Here is a 19,077-nt window from a genome sequence, read left to right on the forward strand (position 1 = left end):
CAAATTGGTGCATTGTGTTCCCTCTTTCTACCCAGCAAGAGCAAACAACATGTGTCCACGACTATTATCACATAACCCACTTCAATCGCTGTGGTTAAATGGACAGCTTCATCTTTATGCATGTGCCCATTTACCGGCTCACAGATTCATTAAGCTGGGGGCGCACTGGCCAAATACAGATTGAACGGCCTGAACACAAGAGACCAGAATGAGATCTGCTGGAAATGAAACATCCTGACTGGTCATTTAGCTGCTGTATAAGAATAAGTAACACCTCATTTAGTTTTGGTTGAGACAGGTATCGTGCTTCTCCACAGGATTACCATTGTCAAAGCCACAGACACAAACAAATAGGAATAGTATTTTACTATTTCCTGTACCACTCAACCATTTCTTCTGTTATTGCCGGATTTTGTGATTTGAGTCATTGGTTTTGCCAAGGATTATTGTATTGGAATTGTTATTTATCTATTTTCCTGAGCATACCATGTCATTGTTATTCTCTGAATTAAGGTGTTGGTATACAAATGGTGTGATGGAAAAATACATTATGTGCAGCTGAATAATTCCCCTGTTTTTTTGTCACGTGAGATATTAATACTGTAGATCTTATTTTAATTAAGCTCCATACTATCACATGGGCAAAGTTGAATAGGTCCCGACTCCCTAGAGAGGAGGTCTCTCACTGTTTCCGATACCAAACTGCAACAATCTGTTTTTGCTAAACCAGTGTGCATAATTCACTGCTTTTAGAGTTTACTCCATACAAATGGAGTAAGCTTTTTATATAATATTTTGGCTAGAGAGAGTGTGAGAGTGGGCCTTGTATGGAATAAGCTGGGAACAAATACCTTTCCTGGGTGATGGCGATGATCCACAAAGCACAGATTCTTTATTTACTGTATACCACGGATGGGCTTTTATGTCCTTTCCTCTTATCCACAATGACCTACTTCTCTATACTTTCATGTAGTGTATACAGTACATTTATGTCCCTGTGGACAATAGTGTAGGAGTACTGTATTTAAGTTTTGTTTTTGAAATGTGAAAGATTATTTTCAGGAAACACCTTCAGATCACAAGGGTAGAAGATAATTGTGTAATGTGTTTTGTAAAAAACGTTCATCCTCAATCGCAAAATGACGTGGCGGTTTCTCTTTTTCTCTTTCTCCGTACTGCATCTGAAGAACTGCAGTTGCTCCGTGGTTAATTCGTTTTTGCTTTGATTTGATTTTAATTAATTATGCTGACTTGAATTGAACCAGTAATTACAAAGAACTGTCTCTCGCCTGCGCAGAACAATAGGATTGTTAATCGTATTTGCATACTTAGTATGCTCGTTCAATTTGTGGAGGGCTGGGTGGAAAATGGGACTGTGTCTGTAAGATTTTCCCAAGACTCAACAACACCCTATGTGGCATCCTCTAGTTCAAACAGATGATAGTTAGAATAACGAGACACAGACTGGGAGAACTGTGGCTCATTTTGATGCATTTGTCAGTCATCTGAAACAGTCTGTATTTTTGAAGGGCTCCTGAGAGTTACTGAGGAATCTTGATCTCACTGTCTTATACTTTAAACAACAACATCGAAGCCATTCTATAGCGATGTCTCTCATACTGTATATTCATAAACAGTCATTTTCAGGCCCAACTGAATGTTTCATTGTCCTCATTACAATTCGGCCGGCTGCAGCCAAAACAACCATGTCCTGCTGACCTTTCTAAGCATGCAGAAATGACTCGTCTTTTGTTTCAAATACTGTATGTAACATCATAGACATAACAACACAGATCAATTATGGTTCATTGTCATGTTAACAAAGGCTATTACCTTCGCATAGCTCTGCGAATGGTTCAACTGTGCATGTATCCTCACTATGTGATGAAGATAGATGGGCTCCCGAGTGGCGCAGTGGTCGAAGGCACTGCATCTCAGTGCTAGAGGCGTCACTACAGACCCTGGTTTAATTCCAGGCTGTATCACAACCGGCCATGATTGGGAGTCCCATAAGGCGGCGCACAATTGGCCCAGCGTCGTCCGGGTTAAGGGAGGCCGTCATTGTAAATAAGAATTTGTTCTTAACTGACTTGCCTAGTTAAATAAAGGTTAAATATATATATATTTTTAGAAGGTAGTGAAGGTACATTTTTGTGTCTATGTCCGGCTTCCCCTCCCCCCTGGGGAAATGTGTGTTACATCAAACACAGAGACTAGAGTAATCAAAAATGCTTCAGATTTTAGATGTCACTGGGGCAGCGGGGCCAAGGCCCACATCTTTCAACTCGATGCACACTAAATCTGTAACATGGCCTGCAGTTACTCTGCTCAGGTCTGCTATTGATCTTTAAGGTCTCTGTGGAGGCTTATATTTTGGAGGATGGTGGGGGCTGTGGGTGGGAGTTCTCTTTATATGAAATAGTACCATCAAGCCCAGATTATCCATGGATTAGGGATCCCCAAGCAGGGGATGATAATCAGCCTTTGGACCTCATGGTAGCATTGTTTGGAGTTGGACAGAGAATGTGTGTGTGTTAGGGGGGGGGGGGGGGGTTGTCCATCCAGACACTGTAAATGTAATATATTATATTAGAGAATAAATTTGACCTCTCAATACAAAGCAGCAGCAAATGCAGAAAATCATTATTTAAATTAACTTGATTCTTTGCTTCCATGAACAATGCTTTTTGACTAATTGGAGAAATCATCATGCTTCCTTTTTTTTAAAAGATTACCTCGTTTTATATATCTCCTCATCTGTAATGAGTACTAGGTTTAAGATCATATTACCAATGTTTCATTTCACAAAGAGAGGCCCCGTGTGGCTCAGTTGGTAGAGCATGGCGCTTGCAACGCCAGGGTTGTGGGTTCGTTTCCCACGGGGGGCCAGTACAAAAAAAGTATGAATGTATGTACTTGTAAGTCGCTCTGGATAAGAGCGTCTGCTAAATGACTTAAATGTAAATGTAAAGTAGGAGGCTTTTTAATCGATCTGAAAATGAGACGATTATTACGTTGCATGTTATTAGTCTTCTTCGTGGTCTGTCTTGTAAGTGCCTCTTTAGTATATTTGTCAGTCAGTAATGTGGGCAAGAGAGTGAATCTTCTATAAAACCTATTACAGTTTGGAGTATCAATAAGTTCACAAGAGCTAGGGTTAGTCTTGTTGATATAGTGAGCAGTTAGGTAATGTCCTAAATGATTCAAGCACATTTTAACCATGGTGACTCATGTTTTTGAACATACTGTACTTAATGAAAATAAGATAGCCTTTCACGAAAGCTTATAACTGAGGCTGCAGTTTGTGAATCCAGACAATGTGTGTGGCTAAACCACATTCTCTGTTCCTCAGGTCTGGACATGGCTGAGGTAGCTATATGTCAGTAATATATAAATGGATCACAGAACAGGAGAAAACAACTTGCTGCCATGCTGCTTGGGCTCAAGGACTGAAATATATATCCTGACAAAAAGCATTACATAAATCCTTTTGAATTGAGTTTGTATTGCAGGGCCATGGGGGAATGTGTGTGGAGGAGCCTTATGTTATTCTGCTATCCAAGAATAGCAAAGCACCCTTTACTGGCTCAAACAGCCAACCAATCAGCCTGTTACCAACCCTAAGTAAACTTTTGAAAAAAATGGTGTTTGACCAGGTACAATGCTATTTCACAGTAAACAAATGTAACAACAGATTTTCAGCACGCTTATAGGGAAGCGCATTCAACATGGACGGTACTTACACAAATGACTGATGATTGGCTAAGAGAAATTGATAATAAAAAGATTGTGGGAGCTGTTTTGTTAGACTTCAGTGCAGCTTTTTACATTATCGATCATAATCTGGTGCTGGTAAAATGTATGTGTTAGTGCACATCGCCTGTTATATTGTGGATTGAGAGTTACCTGTCTAACAGAACACAGAGAGTGTTCTTTAATAGAAGCCTGTACAACATAATCCAGGTAGAATCAGGCATTCCCCAGGGCAGCTATCTAGACCCCTTACTTTTAAAAAGCTTTACTAATGACCTGCCACTGGCTCTGAGTAAAGACACTGTTTCTATGTATGCTGACTATACACGTCAGATACCACAGCAAGTGAAATCACTGCAACACATAACAAAGAGCTGCAGTCAGTTTCAGAATGGGTGGCAAGAAATAAGTTAGTCATAAATATTTTAAAAACTAAAAGCATTGTATTTGGGAAAAATCAGTCACTAAACCCTAAACCTCAACTACATTTTGTAATGAATATTGTGGAAATTGAGCAAGGAGACTAAACTGCCTGGAGTAACCCTGGATTGTACACAGCTAACATCAATATGTCAATCTCTCCTGGCTCAAAGTAGAGGAGAGATTAACTTCATCACTACTTGTATTTGTGAGTAGTTTTGACATGTTGAATGCACTGTGCTGTCTGTTTAAACTACTAGCACACAGCTCAGACACCCATGCATACCCCACACAACATGCCACCAGAGGTCTCTTCTCAAGTCCAGAACAGACTATGGGAGGCACACAGTACTTGTGACGTTCCTGACCTGTTTTCCTTTTTCTTGTATTTATTTAGTTGGTCAGGGCGTGAGTTGGGTGGGTTTGTCTATGTTTGATTTTCTATGTTGGGATGTTTGTGTTCGGCCGGGTATGATTCTCAATCAGAGATAGCTGTCAATCGTTGTCCCTGATTGAGAATCGAACTTAGGCAGCCTGGGTTTCACGTGTGTTTTGTGGGTGTTTGTTTCCGTGTCTGTGTTTGTTGCACCACACGGTACTGTATCGGTTTATGCACTTTGTTTATTTGTTTTGTAATTCAGTATTCAGTTTCGTTTTAATAAATCATTATGAACACTAACCACTCTGCGTATTGGTCCGATCCGTCTCGCCTCTCCTCGTCCGAGGAAGAATATGACGATAGCCGTAACAGAAACACCCACCACCAAAGGACCAAGCGGAGTGGAGAAGGGCGGCAACAGCAGCGGAAAAAGACCCAGGACTCCTGGACTTGGGAAGAGATTCTGGACGGCAAAGGACCCTGGGCTCAGCCAGGGGAATATCGCCGCCCCAAGGCGGAGTTGGAGGCAGCGAAGGAGGCAGCCCGAGAGTCAGACCCAAAAATTTCTTGGGGGGGGGGGGGGGGGGGGGCACACGCGGAGTGTGGCAAAGCCGGGTAGGATACCTGAGCCAACTCCCCGTGGTTACCGTGGAGTGAGAGGGCGTCGTACTGGTCAGACACCGTGTTATGCGGTAAAGCGCACGGTGTCCCCAGTACGCGTGCTTAGCCCAGTGCGGGCTATTCCACCTCGCCGCACTGGTAGGGCTAGGTTGGGCATCGAGCCGGGTGCCATGAAGCCGGCCCAACATATCTGGCCTCCAGTACGTCTCCTCGGGCCGGCGTACATGGCACCAGCCTTACAGATGGTGTCCCCGGTTCGCCAGCATAGCCCAGTGCGGGCTATTCCACCTCGCCGCACTGGCAGGGCTACGGGGAACATTCAACCTGGTAGGGTTGGGGAGGCTCGGTGCTCAAGAGCGCGTGTCCTCCTTCACGGTCCGGTATACCCGGTGCCACCTCCACGTACCAGTCCTCCGGTGGCAGCCCCCCGCACCAGGCTGTCTCTCCGGGTTCTCTCTCCAGCTGCTCCCACATGTCCAGCGCTGTCAGAGCCTTCCTCCTCTCCAGCGCAGCCTGTGTCTGAACTGCCTGCCTTCCCAGCGCTGTCTGAACTGCCTGCCTTCCCAGCGCTGTCTGAACTGTCTGCCTGCCCAGCGCTGTCCGTCTGTTCCGAGCCGTCCAGCCAGAGCCAGCCAGAGCCGTCCAGCCAGAGCCAGCCAGAGCCGTCCAGCCAGAGCCAGCCAGAGCCGTCCAGCCAGAGCCAGCCAGAGCCGTCCAGCCAGAGCCAGCCAGAGCCGTCCAGCCAGAGCCAGCCAGAGCCAGCCAGAGCCGTCCAGCCAGGACCAGCCAGAGCCGTCCAGCCAGGACCAGCCAGAGCCGTCCAGCCAGGACCAGCCAGGACCAGCCAGAGCCGTCCAGCCAGGACCAGCCAGAGCCAGCCAGTCAGGAGCTGCCAGAGCCAGCCAGTCAGGAGCTGCCAGAGCCAGCCAGCCAGGATCCGCCAGAGCCAGCCAGCCAGGATTCGCCCCTCAGTCCGGTGCTGTCCCTCAGTCCGGAGCTGCCCCTCAGTCCGGTGCTGCCCTTTGGTATAGTGGGATTGACATGGAGGGTGGCCATTGGGAGGAGGCCACGGAAGCGGGGTTTGACTATGGTGGGGTGGGGACCACGACCAGCGCCAGAGCCGCCACCATGGACAGACGCCCACCCAGACCCTCCCCTAGAGTTTATGCTGGTGCGCCCGGAGTTCGCACCTTAAGGGTGGGGTTATGTCACGTTCCTGACCTGTTTTCCTTTTTCTTGTATTTATTTAGTTGGTCAGGGCGTGAGTTGGGTGGGTTTGTCTATGTTTGATTTTCTATGTTGGGATGTTTGTGTTCGGCCGGGTATGATTCTCAATCAGAGATAGCTGTCAATCGTTGTCCCTGATTGAGAATCATACTTAGGCAGCCTGGGTTTCACGTGTGTTTTGTGGGTGTTTGTTTCCTGTCTCTGTGTTTGTATTCTGCACCAGATAGGACTGTTTCGGTTTGCCACATTTTGTTATTTTGTTCGTTGTAAGTGTTCACTGTTTTTGTTTAATTAAACATGTTGAGCACTGGCTACGCTGCGTGTTGGTCCGATCCCTGTTTCACCCCCTCTTTTAGTGAAGAGAGGGAAGGCTGCCGTGACAGTACTACATAGAGCCATGACTACATGGAACTCTATTTCACATCAAGTAACTCATGCATGCAGTAAAATCAGATTTAAAATAAAACTATAAAAATACACCTTATGGAACAGCGGGGACTGTGAAGAGACATACACACACACACACAGGCACAGACACACGCATATACACAAACACACACATAATAACATACGCACTATACACACACGTACACACAGATTTTGTGTTGTAGATATGTAGTAGTAGAGTAGTGGTCTGAGGGCGCACACTTAATGTGTAGTGAAATCTGTTGCGAAATGTAATGTAATGTTTTTAATTCTATATACACTACATTACCAAAAGTATGTGGACAACTGCTCGTTGAATATCTCATTCCAAAATCATGGGCATTAATATGGAATTGGTCCCCCATTTGCTGCTATAACAGCTTCAACTCTTCTGGGAAGGCTTTCCACTAGATGTTGGAACATTGCTGCAGGGACTTGCTTCCATTCAGCCACAAGAGCATTAGTGAGGTCAGGCACTGATGTTGGGCGATTAGGCCTGGCTCGAAGTCGGAATTACAATTCATCCCAAAGGTGTTCGATGGGGTTGAGGTCAGGGCTCTGTGCAGGCCAGTCAAATTCTTCCACACCGAACTCAACAAACCATTTCTGTATGGAACTCGCTTTGTGCACAAGAGCATTGTCATGCTGAAACAGGAAAGGGCTTTCCCAAAATTGTTGCTACAAAGTTGGAAGCACAGAATCGTCTAGAATGTCATTGTGTGCTGTAGCGTTAAAGATTTCCCTTTAGGCGCATGAATGATCAGTTCCTGAAGGAAATTTCAGAACGGCGCAAAGTTCTCTACCCACTCTTCAAATTATAGAAACGTGTAGCTCTCGTAGTTGATAAACTGTACATTGATAACCAACTGTTCTGAGACACCAAGACTACTCCATGGCTATTCTAGATAATAGTTCCCATAGAGGAGTCGAATAATGGAACACCCAATACTATCCATGGTAGGGATTGTTATAAAAACAGGAAAACAATAAAATACAACAATTGATAAAGAAATAAACTACAAATACACTATACCATTCAAGATAGAGAATGTTGCAAAATAATATTTATAAATAGATAAAAGACAGCATTAGACGAAAGGACAATTATTGAAATAATACATCTTCAAATTTAAGGAACTGGAACACTGTCACGCCCTGACCCTAGAGATCCTTTTTATGTCTCTATTTTGGTTTGGTCAGGGCGTGAGTTGGGGTGGGCATTCTATGTCTTGGTTCTATGTGGTCTATTTCTATGTGTTTGGCCGGGTGTGGTTCTCAATCAGAGGCAGCTGTCTATCGTTGTCTCTGATTGAGAACCATACTTAGGCTGCCCTTTTCCTTCTTTCTGTGTGGGATCTTGTTCTTTGTTTGTGTGCCGCTAGGTTGCACGACGTAGCTGTTCGGTCGTCGTATTCGTTATTGTGTTGTTCTGTCGTAGTTTCACTTCGTGATTAAAATTATGTGGAACTCAAAGAACGCTGCGCCTTGGTCTCATTCTTCTCAGGATGATCTTTACAAACACAAAAGTACTCAAAAGCCCGAAATTAGGTAGGAATCAACATAGTAGAGTTAAAAACACAGCAAACAGAGGACATAGAAGGAACAGTATGTGGGTATGTGCGGGTGTATATGTGGGGGGAGTGTTGTTGTGATGGAAGATGGGGTGTGTGTTTTTGTGATTGGGAAAGTGTGGTGAGTTAAATGAGTGAAAAAGGAAAATGGAGCCCATGTGTGTCTGCGAGCAGAAATTGTGACAGAGAGAGTTTTCAATTTTGTGCAGATATGGGATATACAGTAAATGTTTTAATAAATTACAAATAGTCAATTTATTTATTGTCCTATCATGATGGAACGGTCCCCAACCCTATACCTAGACACCCACCTGAGCGACCCACAGACTAAAGAGAAGTCCTCATCCGTTTTATAGGCCTACTGTAAGTAGCCTACACGCAGCCAAGACAGAAAGATGAACGCGGTCAGAGACCCACTAAGCAGCACCGCCACTCAAGATCTGAGCCTGCCTGGCAGGGTTGGTCCAACAAAGCCAAAGCCCCGGGTGGGAGAGCATAATATACAAGGAATTTGCTAATAAGAACTTTTATGACCTTGTCCCTAGCCGGTAGGAATTCTGGTGGAGACCATCAACCAGGTAGTGGCAGTGCTGGCAACACTAGCTGCAGTAACCCATGGAGAGGGGGTTACACTCGGACAATCAGATAGGGGGCAAATGATTGTGATCCTGGCGGCACAAAATAATCAAAAGGTCTGACTGCACAGAGATGCTTGGGAAAATGGTCACAACGGGGTACCAGCGTGTGTGTGTTTCAGGGGAAAGGGGTGTATCTGAGTTCCATCAGCTAGGACTTGACATTGGTTAATCAAATCTCCCCATTCTTGCATGCCTTCTCAAACAACTACAACTGTCTATGCAATCGCACATCAAGTCTTCTCTTGAGTTGGGCTCTGGGATGGAACAACTGTTGAACATCTGAGCTTGTGGTTGTTTGTGGGGGAAGGGTGGGGAGAGTGTGTATGTATCCCACATCTGTTGCTAAGGGGTATTTGATGTGAGGGACAGCATAGGATAAATCACAATAATTGTTTCCCAAAATAATAATTGCCCACCCAAAAAATTGTTATAGGTAACAATCCTTTGTATGAAGTGCCTACATTATTACGCATATTATTCATTAATTGTGGAAATAATTTAAGATATGCAGTATAGAAGTGTATATATTTTTTTAATAACAGTATATAATACAATAGAGGTGAGGGCGTTGGAAATGCTTTTGGCTGTTCATCTGCTTCTGTTCTGTAGGTGCCACTGTGTGCGCTTTTTAAAGGATGGGTCCCAATCTCTCAAAGGCCCTAGGATCCGGGTGGACAGGGGTGGTCTGCCAGTCACCAGGATGACAAACCAATTTGGGATAGAGGGAGGTTTTAGCAGGTGGAATAGTGGAGAACAATTTGGAGGTTTACTCACTAGTAGTGCAGATATCAAGGTACAGCTATATGGACACTCAATCATCATGGTACTTTTTTTATGGTAAGTTTAGAAACATATATTATGATAAATAGAATTTAAACTTGGATCTCATTATGGTAAATGGTGAAGTAAGTATAGCCAGTTATAATTGTAATGGCTTAGCAGATAATAAGAAAAGATTATCAGTATTTACATGGCTAAAAGAGAAGGAATATAATAATACAGCTATTATTTACAGGAAACTCATTCAACACTTTTAGATGAAGTTGTGTGGACAAAGACCGGGGGGTGACGAAATATACTTCTTCCATGGCAAAGAGACTCAAAATGGGTGATGATATTAATTAACAATAATTGTGATCCAAATGTGCAAATTGTCCAAACAGATCCGCAAGGTAGATGGATTATTTTAAATATGTTATTGGACCATTAACAGATTTGGCTCATTAATCTAAAGGGTCCAAATAATGATGATCCACACTTCTTTGAAAATATATAAAATAATTGATCAAGCCTTAGACTCTATTACTATGGTGGGAGATTATAATACGGTTTTAAATACCTTCATGGATCGTAAAGGAAATCAGTAGTGGATATATGGAGGCGTAAATATCCTGAACTAGCCAAATCAAACTTGATTTGTCACAGGCTCCGATTACGACAAGTGTAGACCTTACAGCAAAATGCTTACTTACAAGCCCTTAACCAACAGTGCAGTTCAGGAAGAGTTAAGAAAATATTGTCCAAATAAACTAAAGTGAAAAATAATAAAAAGTAACACACTAAAATAACAATAGTGAGGCTATATACAGGGGGTACCGGTACCGAGTCAGTGTGCAGGGGTACAGGTTAGTTGAGGTAATTTGTACATGTAGGTAGGGGTGAAGTGACTATGCATAGATAATAAACAGCGAGTAGCAGCAGTGTACAAAACAAATGGAGGGGGGTGCGGGGTTGTCAATGTAAATAGTCTGGTGGCCATTTGATTAATTGTTCAGCAGTCTTATGGCTTGGGGTAGAAGCTGTTAAGTAGCCTTTTGGTCCTAGACTTGGTGCTCCAGTACCGGGCAAGCGGTAGCAGAGAAAACAGTCTATGACTTGGGTGACTGGAGTCTTTGACAATTTTTGGGGCCTTTTTCTGACACCGCATAGTGTGTATATGTGTATGTGTATATATATATATATGCAACCGGTCAGGATGCTCTCGATGGTGCAGCTGTCGAACTTTTTGAGGATCTAGGGACCCATGCCAAATCTTTTCAGTCTCCTGAGGGGGAAAAGGTTTTGTCGTGCCCTCTTCACGACTGTCTTGGTGTGTTTGGACCATGATAGTTTGTTGGTGATGTGGTGATGTCGATATTTCCTGAAGTCCACGATCAGCTCCTTTGTCTTGCTCACATTGAGGGGGGTTGTTGTCCAGGCACCACACTGCCAGTTCTCTGACCTCCCTATAGGCTTTCTCATAGTTGTCGGTGATCAGGCCTACCAAAGTTGTGTCGTCAGCACTCTTAATGATGGTGTTGGAGTCGTGTTTGTCCACGCAGTCGTGGGTGAACAGGGAATACAGGATGGTACTAAGTACACACCCCTGAGGGGCCCCAGTGTTGAGGATCAGAGTGGCAGACGTGTTGTTGCATACCCTTACCACCTGGGGGCAGCTCGTCAGGAAGTCCAGGATCCAGTTGCAGAGGGAGGTGTTTAGGTCAGGGTCCTTAGCTTAGTGATGAGCTTGGTGGGAACTATGGTGTTGAATGCTGAGCTGTAGTCAATGAACAGCATTCTCACATAGGTGTTCGTTTTGTCCAGGTGGGAAAGGGCAGTGTGGATTGCAATTGAGATTGCGTCATCTGTGGATCTGTTGGGGTGGTATGCGAATTGGAGTGGGTATCTTTGCTTGTTTGATGGTTCGTCTGAGGGCATAGCGGGATTTCTAAAAGCGTTCAGATTAGTGTTCCGCTCCTTGAAAGCGGCAGGTCTAGCCTTTAGCTCGACGCGGATGCTGCCTGTAATCCATGGTTTCTGGTTGGGATATGTACGTACGGTCACTGTGGAGACAACTTCGTCGATGCACTTATTGATGAAGCCGATGACTGAGGTGGTATACTCTTCAATGCTATTGAATGAATCCCGGAACATATTCCAGTCTGTGCTAGCAAAACAGTCCTGTAGCGTACCATCCGTGTCATCTGACCACTTCTGTATTGAGCGAGTCACTGGTACTTCCAGCTTTAGTTTTTGCTAGTAAGTAGGAATCGAGACAGAATTATGGTCAGATTTGCCAAATGGAGGGCGGGGGAGAGCTTTGCATGCATCTCTCTGTGTGGAGTAAAGGTGGTCTATAGTTCTTTTCCCTCTGGTTGCGGATGTGACATGCTGGTAAAAATTTGGTAAAACTGATTTAAGTGGGCCTGCATTATTAAAGTCCCCGGCCACTACGAGGACGCTTCTGGATGAGAATTGTCTTGTTTGCTTATGGCCTTACAGAGTTGGTTGAGTGCGGTCTTACAGCTACGAATAATATAGATGAGAACTCTCTTGGTAGATAGTGTGGTCTACAGCTTATCATAAGGTACTCTACCTCAGGCGAGCAATACCATGAGACTTCTTTAATATTAAACATCGCACACCAGCTGTTATTGAAAAAGAAACACACACGCCCACCCCTCGTCTTACCAGACGTAGCTTCTTCTCTGTTCTGCTGGTGTATGGAAAATCCAGCCAGCTCTATATTATATTAGTGAGATATACATGGTGGAGATATACTTGACTACTTTCGTATGTCATCCTCGCTGGCACCAAAAGTATTTACTACAGGTGAATTTACTACAGGTGGACTCCAATCAAGTTGTAGAAACATCTCAAGGATGATCAATGGAAACAGGATGCACCTGAGCTCAATTTCGAGTCTCATAGCAAAGGGTCTGATTACTTATGTAAATAAGGTATTTCTGTTTTTGTTTTAATAAATTTGCAAAAATGTCTAAAAACCAAGCCATGAGGTCGGAAGGAATTGTCCGTAGAGCTCTGAGACAGGATTGTGTAGGGGGACAGATCTGTTGAAGGGTACCAAAACATTTCTGTAGCATTGAAGGTCCCCAAGAACACATTGGCCTCCATCATTCTTAAATGGAAGAATTTTGGAACCACCAAGACATCCTACAGCTGGCCGCCCGGCCAAACTGAGCAATCGGGGGAGAAGGGCCTTGGTCAAGGAGGTGACCAAGAAACCGATGGTCACTCTGACAGAATTCCAGAGTTCCTCTGTGGAGATGGGAGAACCTTCCAGAAGGACAACCATCTCTGCAGCATTCCACCAATCAGGCCTTTATGGTAGATTGGCCAGACGCAAGCCACTCCTCAATAAATAGTTGATGACAGCCTGCTTGGAGTTTACCAAAAGGCACCTAAAGGACACTCAGACCATGTTTTTCAGCGGCAGAGACTGGGAGACAAGTTAGGATCGAGAGAAAAATGAACAGAGCATAGTACAGAGAGATCCTTGATGAAAACCTGATCCAGAGCGCTCGGAACCTCAGACTGGGGGCGAAGGTTCACCTTCCAACAGAACAACGATCCTAAGCACACAGCCAAGACAACGCTGGAGTGGCTTCGGGACAAGTCTCTGAATGCCCCTGAGTGGCCCAGCCATAGCCCGGACTTGAACCTGATCGAACATCTCCGTAGAGACCTGAAAATAGCTGTGCAGCGACGCTCCCCATCCAACCTGACAGAACTTGAGAGGATCTGCAGAGAAGAATGGGAGAAACTCCCAAATACTGGTGTGCCAAGCTTGTAGCATCATACCCAAGAAGACTCAAGGCTGTAATTGCTGCTAAAGGTGCTTCAACAAAGTACTAAGTAAAGGGTCTGAATACTTATGTAAATGTGATATTTCAGTTTTCGTTCAGAAAAAACTATTTTTCAATCAATCAAGTTTATTTTATATAGCCCTTCGTACATCAGCTAATATCTCGAAGTGCTGTACAGAAACCCAGCCTAAAACCCCAAACAGCAAGCAATGCAGGTGTAGAAGCACGGTGGCTAGGAAAAACTCCCTAGAAAGGCCAAAACCTAGGAAGAAACCTAGAGAGGAACCAGGCTATGAGGGGTGGCCAGTCCTCTTCTGGCTGTGCCGGGTGGAGATTATTTACATTTACATTACATTACATTTACATTTAAGTCATTTAGCAGACGCTCTTATCCAGAGCGACTTACAAATTGGTGCATTCACCTTATGATATCCAGTGGAACAACCACTTTACAATAGTGCATCTAACTCTTTTAAGGGGGAGGGGGGGGTTAGAAGGATTACTTTATCCTATCCTAGGTATTCCTTAAAGAGGTGGGGTTTCAGGTGTCTCCGGAAGGTGGTGATTGACTCCGCTGACCTGGCGTCGTGAGGGAGTTTGTTCCATTATTATAACAGAACTATGCCAAGATGTTCAAAATGTTCATAAGTGACAAGCATGGTCAAATAATAATCATGAATAATTTTCATTTGGCTTTTCATAGCCAATCATTAAGAGTTGAAAACAGCAGGTCTGGGACAGGTGGCGGTTCCATAACCGCAGGCAGAACAGTTGAAACTGGAATAGCAGCAAGGCCAGGTGGACTGGGGACAGCAAGGAGTCAACATGCCCGGTAGTCCTGACGTATGGTCCTAGGGCTCAGGTCCTCCGAGAGAGAGAAAGAAAGAGAGAAGGAGAAAATTAGAGAGAGCCAAGATTTTCAAAATGTTCATAAATGACAAGCATGGTCAAATAATATTTTTGCTTTGTCATTGTGGGGTATTGTGTGTAGATTGATGAAGATTTTTATTAATTATTTCCATTTTAGAATAAGGCTGTAACGTAACAAAATGTGGAAAAAGTCAAGGTGTCTGAATACTTTCCAAATGCACTGTATATATTTAAAATAACATATTTATTCAAAAAAGGCATAGGTTAAGTCCTGAGATTACAGACTAGTACTAAAACACTTGAGTAGGCATTCTAGAGTTAAGTCAACATGTTACAAGTAAGGGGGATTGGAAATTATACAGACAATTACATTGATAGAAGTACTGTATATGCAATATTAATGCTGTACCACCCGCTAAAAATGTTTGATTAATAAAAATAAAGGATTTCCCTTCACTGGAACTAAGGGGCCTAGCCCGAACCATGAAAGACAGCCCCAGACAATTTTTCCTCCTTTACCAAACTTTACAGTTGCCACTATGCATTTTGGCAGGTAGCGTTCTCCTGGCATCCGCCAAATTCCAGATTCGTCTGTCTGACTGCCAGATGGTGAAGCGTGATTCACCACTCCGGAGAACACATTTCCACTGCTCCAGAGTCCAATGGCAGCAAGCTTTACACCACTCCAGCCGACTCTTGGCCATGGAAAGCCTTTTCATCAAGCTCCCAATAATCAGTTTTGTGCTGACGTTACTTCCAGAGGCAGTTTGGAACTCGGTAGTGAGTGTTGCAACCAAGGACAGACAATTTTTACGATCTTCAGCACTCGGCGGTCCCGTTTTGTGGGCTTTTGTGGCCTACCACTTTGCAGCTGAGCCGTTGTTGCTCCAATAACAGCACTTATAGTTGACCGGGGCAGCTCTAGCAGGACAGAAATTTGACTAACTGACTTGTTGGAAAGGTGGCATCCTATGACAGGGCCACTTTGAAAGTCATTGAGCCCTTCAGTAAGGCCATTCCACTGCCAATGTTTGTCTATGGAGATTGCATGGCGGTGTGCTCGATTTCATACACCTGTCAGCAACGGGTGTGGCTGAAATAGCTGTATCTACTAATTTGAAGGGGTGTCCACGTACAATATATATATGTATAAAAGTAACTGCCTAAATTTGTCTGGAAGAGTAGCTGCTGCCTTAGGTCTTTAGCCACACACACCAGTGATGTGTTTGGTGTTAAAAAGGGAACTGTATGAGAGAAAATGCATGTTCAGTTAGCCTATTGGGTATTAGTTAGTTTATATGATTGTGCAAGAATAGAAACCTGGTTTTGTTGAGAATAAAAAGCCTGGCTTTTATGAACGATCCCAAAAGTTACACAGATCCTAACACAGAGGTGTTATATCCCTCCCTGTGATTGAATATCATTTGTTATGGTCTCTTCATACACTGGTAAGATTAAACCATATGTCAATGATTCCAACATCGCTGTTCTTTGGCACTGTTTTGTGTGAAAATAAAATTGTCATGACAAGGATGGACCTGTTGCACAGAATGACATTCCAGCAAGCACATAACATGCTGAGAACCATATGTTTCTTAGAGCTTGGTGAGAGTGTGGTTGTTCTATGGTTATTTTGCATACAACCTTCCCACAACGTTCTAGGAACGGTGCAGGATAGTTCCTTGGTTTTGGAAAATTCTCAGCACGTTTAAGGAACTTGACAAAATAACATTCCTTTCTTGGTATTTCATTACTCTAACAGAACGTTTCCTAAAAGTTCAAACATGGTTACATTTCATACAATTTTGGTAATGTCCTAGGGAGGTTCTCCAACTGGTTTAACATTGGGAATGTGCTCAAATAGTTCAGAGAACATTAAGAAACAACGTTCTTCTGTGGGAATTTCAGTACTTCAGTGTAATGTTTCCTTATGGTTCTATTTAAATGAAAGTTCTCAAATTGTACAGAGAATGTTAAGAAAACTTCCCATAAAAACCACAAGCAAACTTTAGTAACATTCAGAGAATGTTCTAAGAACATTATTTAAAAACATATATTCGGTTTTCAGCATCAAGAAAACACTATACTCTATCTGTGATCTTAATAAGTTCTTGTTTCCTTTGGAATTTCATCTGTTTGAATAGACTAAAATGAACAGCTTTGTATAAGTTTAGAAAAACAGCTCCATCCTGGTGGTGCATTGGACTAATTCCATGGCTAGAGATCAAAATACAATAGGTTTGAATCTCACTGATGCTGTGCCACAAAAGTAAATAAATGTGTTTGCATGTTTAATGCTTAAGCAAATAAATGTCCATGTGTCCTATCTGTGCTTGGAGTTCAAAACAGTTAACCAAAACTAAGCTAACAGCGTTCTCAGAACATTAATACAATTTTCAAGGAATCATAGTAAAACATTATCAGAACCTCCCTGCAACCTAAAAAATTACTTTCCCAGAACAGACAAAATGTTCACTTCCGTTCTCAGAACATTTAAAAAACGTTACGTTTTACCGGTCAGGACACTTATGGCTTCGTTGTTTTTGGGAAACCAAAAACGTACGTTCCCACATCTTCCAAGGAACCATTTCACTTCCTCTGACTCACTCTTTTCCTGCAGCAGCAGAGGAGGTTTGTTTATTCAGCGAGAAGCAGTTTTGTACTGCACTGTATATGAACAAAGATATTGCAAGCTTCATAAGGGTTGTAGATTTCCCTCCCCTCAAAAAATATTTAGAAATGAATCTAATATCTCCACTCAGAATTATATAATTAGGCAAATTCTTAGTGCCGTTAAATTGGAAAGGTATTTGAGAAGTAACAAAACATTTGACAGACAACAGCGGTAGAGACAGTAGTTGTGGTGGAAGTTCTTATCATTTTTTTAAAATTAGGGCTCTATTCGATCCACATCGCGGAAGTTCAGCGTTACAGCGTGACTGAAATTTAAAAGCAATGTTTCTGCTTCAGCGGAGACTGCATTCACGGTAAACACTCCATATTTCGGCTCAATTGGAAATTACTTTTACTTTTCTATCGCAGAATCTGTAACGCTTTATAGATTGAATAGAGCCCTTCGTTATTTCGCTGTTACATTGTGTTCACTGTACATAAAAAAATGAGTCTCCATGTTATGCACCTGTCTGAACATAGAAAATAACAAGATAAAAACATCACAATCCTCTCATCTCCTGTCTTCACCCTCCAGTGACCACAGAACAGTTCTTTGAAACCTTGGGCCAAGCACCGGTGGGGTAATCAGCTTTCAGCCCCTACCCACCTTGTGATGAACTTCGCCTGGAATCTTTAAATGAGGACTGGTTCATTAATACATGTCTTGGAGTTCAAATGTGCACAATTAACAATGTTAGAGAGAGCCTGTCTGGAGGCAGTCTTTTGATGGCCACCCATAATGCTGAAGATAAAAGATCAAGGTCTGCTTGCTAACAATCCAACTCCCCCTCCCCTTTACATAATACATCAGAATGATCCTCAGCAAGGTAATAAGGGCTAAGAGTTCACAGAGAAGTGTGTCAGGGAAGATATGTACAGTGTAGATGAAATGATAAGGAATACCTCTAGGTTGTTGAGACAGAAATGTATTCATCAGAATATCCCTCTTTAATCTTGGTAACATCTTGTGCACTTCAAAAGGCTACAGGCCCAATTGGTGGGTTGAGTCACAGGTGATTTCATTATTATCCTTTGTGTGTTGCCATGTTTTGCTGAGAGACCCCACAAGATCCCCCAGACATCTCACTAGAAATGGGCCAATCTACTGTTTCATTTCCTCCTATTAATTGAGTAATTATGTCTGTCTATCTCTCCCCCCCTTGCCTCTCTGTCTCTCTGTGTCTCTCTCTCTCTCTCTCTCTCTCTCTCTCTCTCTCTCTCTCTCTCTCTCTCTCTCCCTTAGACGAACAAGGCCGTGTCTAAGGGGGACTTCCACTTAGCCAGCTCCAGCTCCAGACGTGCCCTCTTCCTGGCTGTGCTGTCAATCACCATCGGGACAGGCATTTATGTGGGCCTGGCTGTAGCGCTCATCGCATACCTCTCCAAGAACCACCACTTGTAGCCTTGCCCTGGCCCCACCCCCTGCACTACAGGACTGATTGCGCTGGGGAAGTGGTTCACTTGGGGGCAATTTAACAATGGAATTTAGGCCTGCAAACTATGGGACTATCAGGATGGACAGAACCTGGCCATATGGTTGACTCAATTCATGGGATGTAACATAAGAGGGTTATGATATGGAAAATAGTCTTGTAATGGTCAAGTCATTCTCTCATTTTGACAAAGAAAAACTGGAAACTCTTAGTCATTCTATACACAACTGAATATTTTGTTCTTCAGATGTCTAAAATACGTGTGTGAGTTTTACCAAGGCAAGGCACATCCTTTGAGAGGTCAGACCAACATGCACTAAATATTACCTGTACCAAGGGCATACTGTTTGTTTACGGGGCATGCTCTCTGCTCGGTTAACAGTGAGTTGTGCAGTGGGCTGCTTTATGTCCAGCTACATTTACCACACTATCAGTCACATTTGGCAGCTCCTGTCGAGTATAAAGAGGGTGGATAAAAGT

The 19,077-nt window shown here is 43.4% G+C and overlaps 1 protein-coding gene across 1 annotated transcript in view; it reads left to right on the forward strand.

Annotated features, from left to right (window-relative positions):
- The window catches only part of LOC120045859 (synapse differentiation-inducing gene protein 1), a 32,055-nt gene extending 13,489 nt beyond the window's left edge, over positions 1 to 18,566 (forward strand). The window contains exon 3 of the mRNA XM_038990792.1: positions 18,408 to 18,566. Within this exon, the coding sequence (XP_038846720.1) occupies positions 18,408 to 18,566 (159 nt within the window). The remainder of the gene's footprint in view (positions 1 to 18,407) is intronic.
- Positions 18,567 to 19,077: the final 511 nt, after the last annotated feature.

The sequence above is a fragment of the Salvelinus namaycush genome, chromosome 4, assembly GCF_016432855.1.
Source record: "Salvelinus namaycush isolate Seneca chromosome 4, SaNama_1.0, whole genome shotgun sequence".
Taxonomy (NCBI): domain Eukaryota; kingdom Metazoa; phylum Chordata; class Actinopteri; order Salmoniformes; family Salmonidae; genus Salvelinus; species Salvelinus namaycush.